The sequence below is a fragment of the Halyomorpha halys genome, unplaced genomic scaffold, assembly GCF_000696795.3.
Source record: "Halyomorpha halys isolate HHAL.00 unplaced genomic scaffold, Hhal_1.1 Scaffold1047.1, whole genome shotgun sequence".
Lineage (NCBI taxonomy): Eukaryota > Metazoa > Arthropoda > Insecta > Hemiptera > Pentatomidae > Halyomorpha > Halyomorpha halys.
In genome coordinates, this window is record NW_027113517.1 from 554965 (window position 1) to 558716 (window position 3752).

Here is a 3752-nt window from a genome sequence, read left to right on the forward strand (position 1 = left end):
ATATATATATATATATACACACACACAATAAAAAAAAAATAATAATTTGTATATACATATTAAACAAAAAAATACAACACTAATTTCAAATATTTGTAAAAAAAAGATTGTTACAATAGAAAGTTTAATAAGAATGAAAATCTACAATTCACAATTAATGAAATACAAATAATACTGGGAAGTTCACAAAGTCTTTTCTTGATTGTGTTAAATGGCTGTTTTGTTTAGATTTATTAGATTTTATCAAATAAATTAAAATTTTTAATAAGAAATTTATATTTCTATAAATTGCAGCCCTAGGTAGATATTAGAAATTAAAGATACTTCCATTATATTCTTTGATGAGATGATGGTATTCTGTATTAAACTTTCTTTTATCTACTATTTAGTGCGGGCAGCAACCTTTTCAAAAACTATAAAATATAGTTGTATTTGAAGTTATTTAATTATATTTTGATTTGTATTCTTTCTAAAAATTATAAAAAGAAAATGAGTTTCAAAATTATGGTTTTGATTTATCAATAAAACTATATAATCCGGTAATAAAAGGTAATCTCAGATCATATTTTATCTGTTTCCATAAATATTTCATCAATCAGGCAAGATAATGAAGAAGGTATTATTTTATAAGAGAATATTAGACAAGTGAATGAATACAATACATAAACTGAATTAAAAATATATATCAAATTTATGAGAATGTTGCTTAGAATAACAAAGAGTGTAAGGACTCTAGTTATAAGATCATAGAATTATTACAAGCAGAATTTAATACAGATAGTCTGAAACTAAATATGACATAGCATTGGGGTTAAAAGCCCCTTAAATAGTTATAAAGTTTAAGGTTGTCAGCTCTATAATTTGTTTCCAAAAAGAGTGAATGGTATTTAAAACTTAAATAAATTAAAAACTTTTTTTTTCCCCCCCCCCTACGCCACAGGAAGTGGGCTATTACGCCATTTTCCCTCTCGCAGCCCAATACAATTTTATTCGTCCTCTTAGTTCGTCCGTATCTCGCTCAACATCCTCCAGACCAACTAAAAATTAAAAATTAAAAACTAAAAATCTCCAAGGAAAATAATTTAGTTATTAACAATGCGGGAAAGTTGGAAAATTATTTACTAAAAATAATATGGTCTTAATAGCATTCAAGAAGAGTCTTACTAATTCTTAGAATTGCTTGGAGACGTGAGAGCGCTGGGTAGGAGAGCAAGGATTGATGATGCAGCCCTGTTAGCGGAATTTTATTAACAATAGAACCCTTTCCTGATCAACATGATTCTGTGTCCAGACAGAGAACAAAGGATACTGAATTTTCACGGACATTATTATTGTAAACAATTTTTCATCCTTAATAAATAAATTATATCCCTTGAGATCTTTGGTTTTATTTATATAACTTTCATATAGCCCTCATCCTTTTTGGAAAAATTCTACAGAATCTTTATTTTAGATTTTAGGAAAAAACCACTCCTGTTATCACAAACCATCAATAGGCCCTTATCACCGAACAAATCATTAATACATTGTTTTGGTGTCATTCAATGCACTTTCTTAAAGCAGCCCAGGAGGCAATTCATACCTTGGATTAATATACCACTTGATTGCCATAAGCCACCTTTATTTTCCCTTGAGAACAGCTTATAAGAGAACCTCATATAAGATTGAGTGCTAGTAAATGACCAAATACCCAATCAATGTAAACTTTATAATGAAGTACAGTAAACCCTCACTAAAATGCTGGTTATGGGGAAATGAAACCATTTGGGTTACCAGTGCAATGCTAGGGGCAGAAAAACATAAATCATTGGTACATACATCTAATTGCTAGGATAAAAAGTATCAACAAACAGAATAAGGTAATATAGTTCCATAGAGTTTATTTGTATCACACACATTCCTATAAAAACAAGTTTAATCAATCTGTTACCAGAATAAAAGTATAAGTATTTAAAAATCTTTTTTTAGGAACTTCATTAAGAGAACAGTATACAAATGTAATCTGTTTTAATTTCTAGAAATAAAGGACCGAACAGTTCCAGAGAAGTGAGTGTTCTAAATTATTGACCAGCAAAAAACATCAGATTTGATAGTTATGACTTTCATGAGGAAATTAGGCTGTTATAGCTGAGCGAGTTGAGTCACCTATCTGCAATGGTGTTAGTTCAATTCTGGTCTGGATGGATTGACTATTATTTTGAGGCAATACCATGGAATGAAAAATCAACCCTCTATATCTTGTTAGAATTGGTTGGTTACTTATTGGATTGAAACCAATAAGACTTCAATTTAAAGTATAAGCCTACCCACCAATTGGAGCGATGCTAGTGTACTGATACGTTTTCAATTATTATAACCTTAGGTCAAGTAAATACATCTAAATATCAATTGATAGAACTTATCTAAAACCTCAAGTAGGATGAATTAAATTATTAACTAATACTGAAATAATAAAAACACTATACCTGATGTACATGCTGTGGCAAAAGAATTGCTGAAAAATCAAAGTTTTGAGAACCAAGGCCTATAAATTTAGCTGGTACATTAGTTCTATTAACGCCTAAATTTTTTTCCACAATTTTTAACATATGATTATTTGGTTCTCTGACTGCAGCACAGTACTGAGGTTGATTCCAAGTAGAACATACTGCTTCAATAAAACCTGAGTCTCCCTCACACTCCATCTGCAGAAAACGTTCAAAAATTACCTAAAAGAAATTATCTCCTAAAAGTTCAATACTTTCAACTGTATTACATACTCACACTACAGGTAATATTATCATTTCCTAAAGTTTTGAATTTTTCAGGGACACAAATATTATTGCTCAAACCACTTGAACACATTTTCACAACAGATTCTGCATCACAATGAAGTTCTACGCTATTATCTGAAGGTAATGATGGTATCCAAGGTATCAGAACCAAAGCAGACATGGTCAAGAATATAAAGCTTAAAAACATCCCCTTTTGCCAGTGCAATTTGTCAGCCAATGCTCCCATGGTAGGTTTTGCAATCAAACCCAGTATAGGTAAAAGAGTGTATACCATTCCAACAACAACAGATGAAAAACCCAAGTCTTTGGCTAACGTAGGGAGAAAAGGAATCACCAGTCCAGTTCCTGAAATAGATATAAGATTTTTCATTAAATTTGATAAAGAAAAATTACTTAAGGATAAATTAAGAACTAAAAAATAATTAACTAACCAGCATTAAATAGAAAGTAGTGGCCTTTCATAGGCAGGAGGTTCTTGTCAATCTTCATGATTTTCTAATGACAGGACACTTTTCAGAGGAAAAGATTAGCTAATTTGAGTTAATAGCAGCTTTCAAAAACAAAATTTCAACGAAAAAAACAGAAATTGAAAATTTTAATCAACAGTTTATATAAATGTTTTTGTATTCAATAAACGTAGATCAATAAATTTCATCGCCGGTATCACAAATCGCTTCAACATGTGAACCCGACTTGAAAAGGTTCCGAAGAAGGCTACACTTAAAATGACGGAACGAACATTCCCACGTTATCACAAAGAATCGATAGTAACTAAATCGATATCTCGATGGGTCTAGCAGTCTTACTGATATCACCCAAAATATAATGCATGTTTCGTATACAACTACCTAAAATATATATAATAAATGGGCTTGTTTTATAATATTTTTCTCATAAATAATATACTTCTACACAGTATGGAAGGTGATGAAGGAAAGGTGGGGTGTTTTAAACCATAATGTGACAGATGGGTCTGTC

General features: G+C 30.6%; 1 protein-coding gene across 6 annotated transcripts in view; it reads right to left on the reverse strand.

Moving 5' to 3' along the window:
- Sugb (Sugar baby) overlaps positions 1–3504 on the reverse strand; it is a 29266-nt gene extending 25762 nt beyond the window's left edge. For 5 of the 6 annotated variants that reach the window (XM_067050961.1, XM_014432334.3, XM_014432339.3 and 2 more), the window contains exons 1-3: positions 3206–3504; positions 2764–3119; positions 2466–2684 (exon numbers count right to left, since the gene is read on the reverse strand). In XM_067050961.1, coding sequence (XP_066907062.1) covers positions 2466–2684; positions 2764–3119; positions 3206–3263 — 633 coding nt within the window. In that variant the 5' untranslated portion in view covers positions 3264–3504. The remainder of the gene's footprint in view (positions 1–2465; positions 2685–2763; positions 3120–3205) is intronic. The other variant, XM_014432335.3, reaches the window with a different exon arrangement.
- Between the last annotated feature and the right edge of the window lie 248 nt (positions 3505–3752).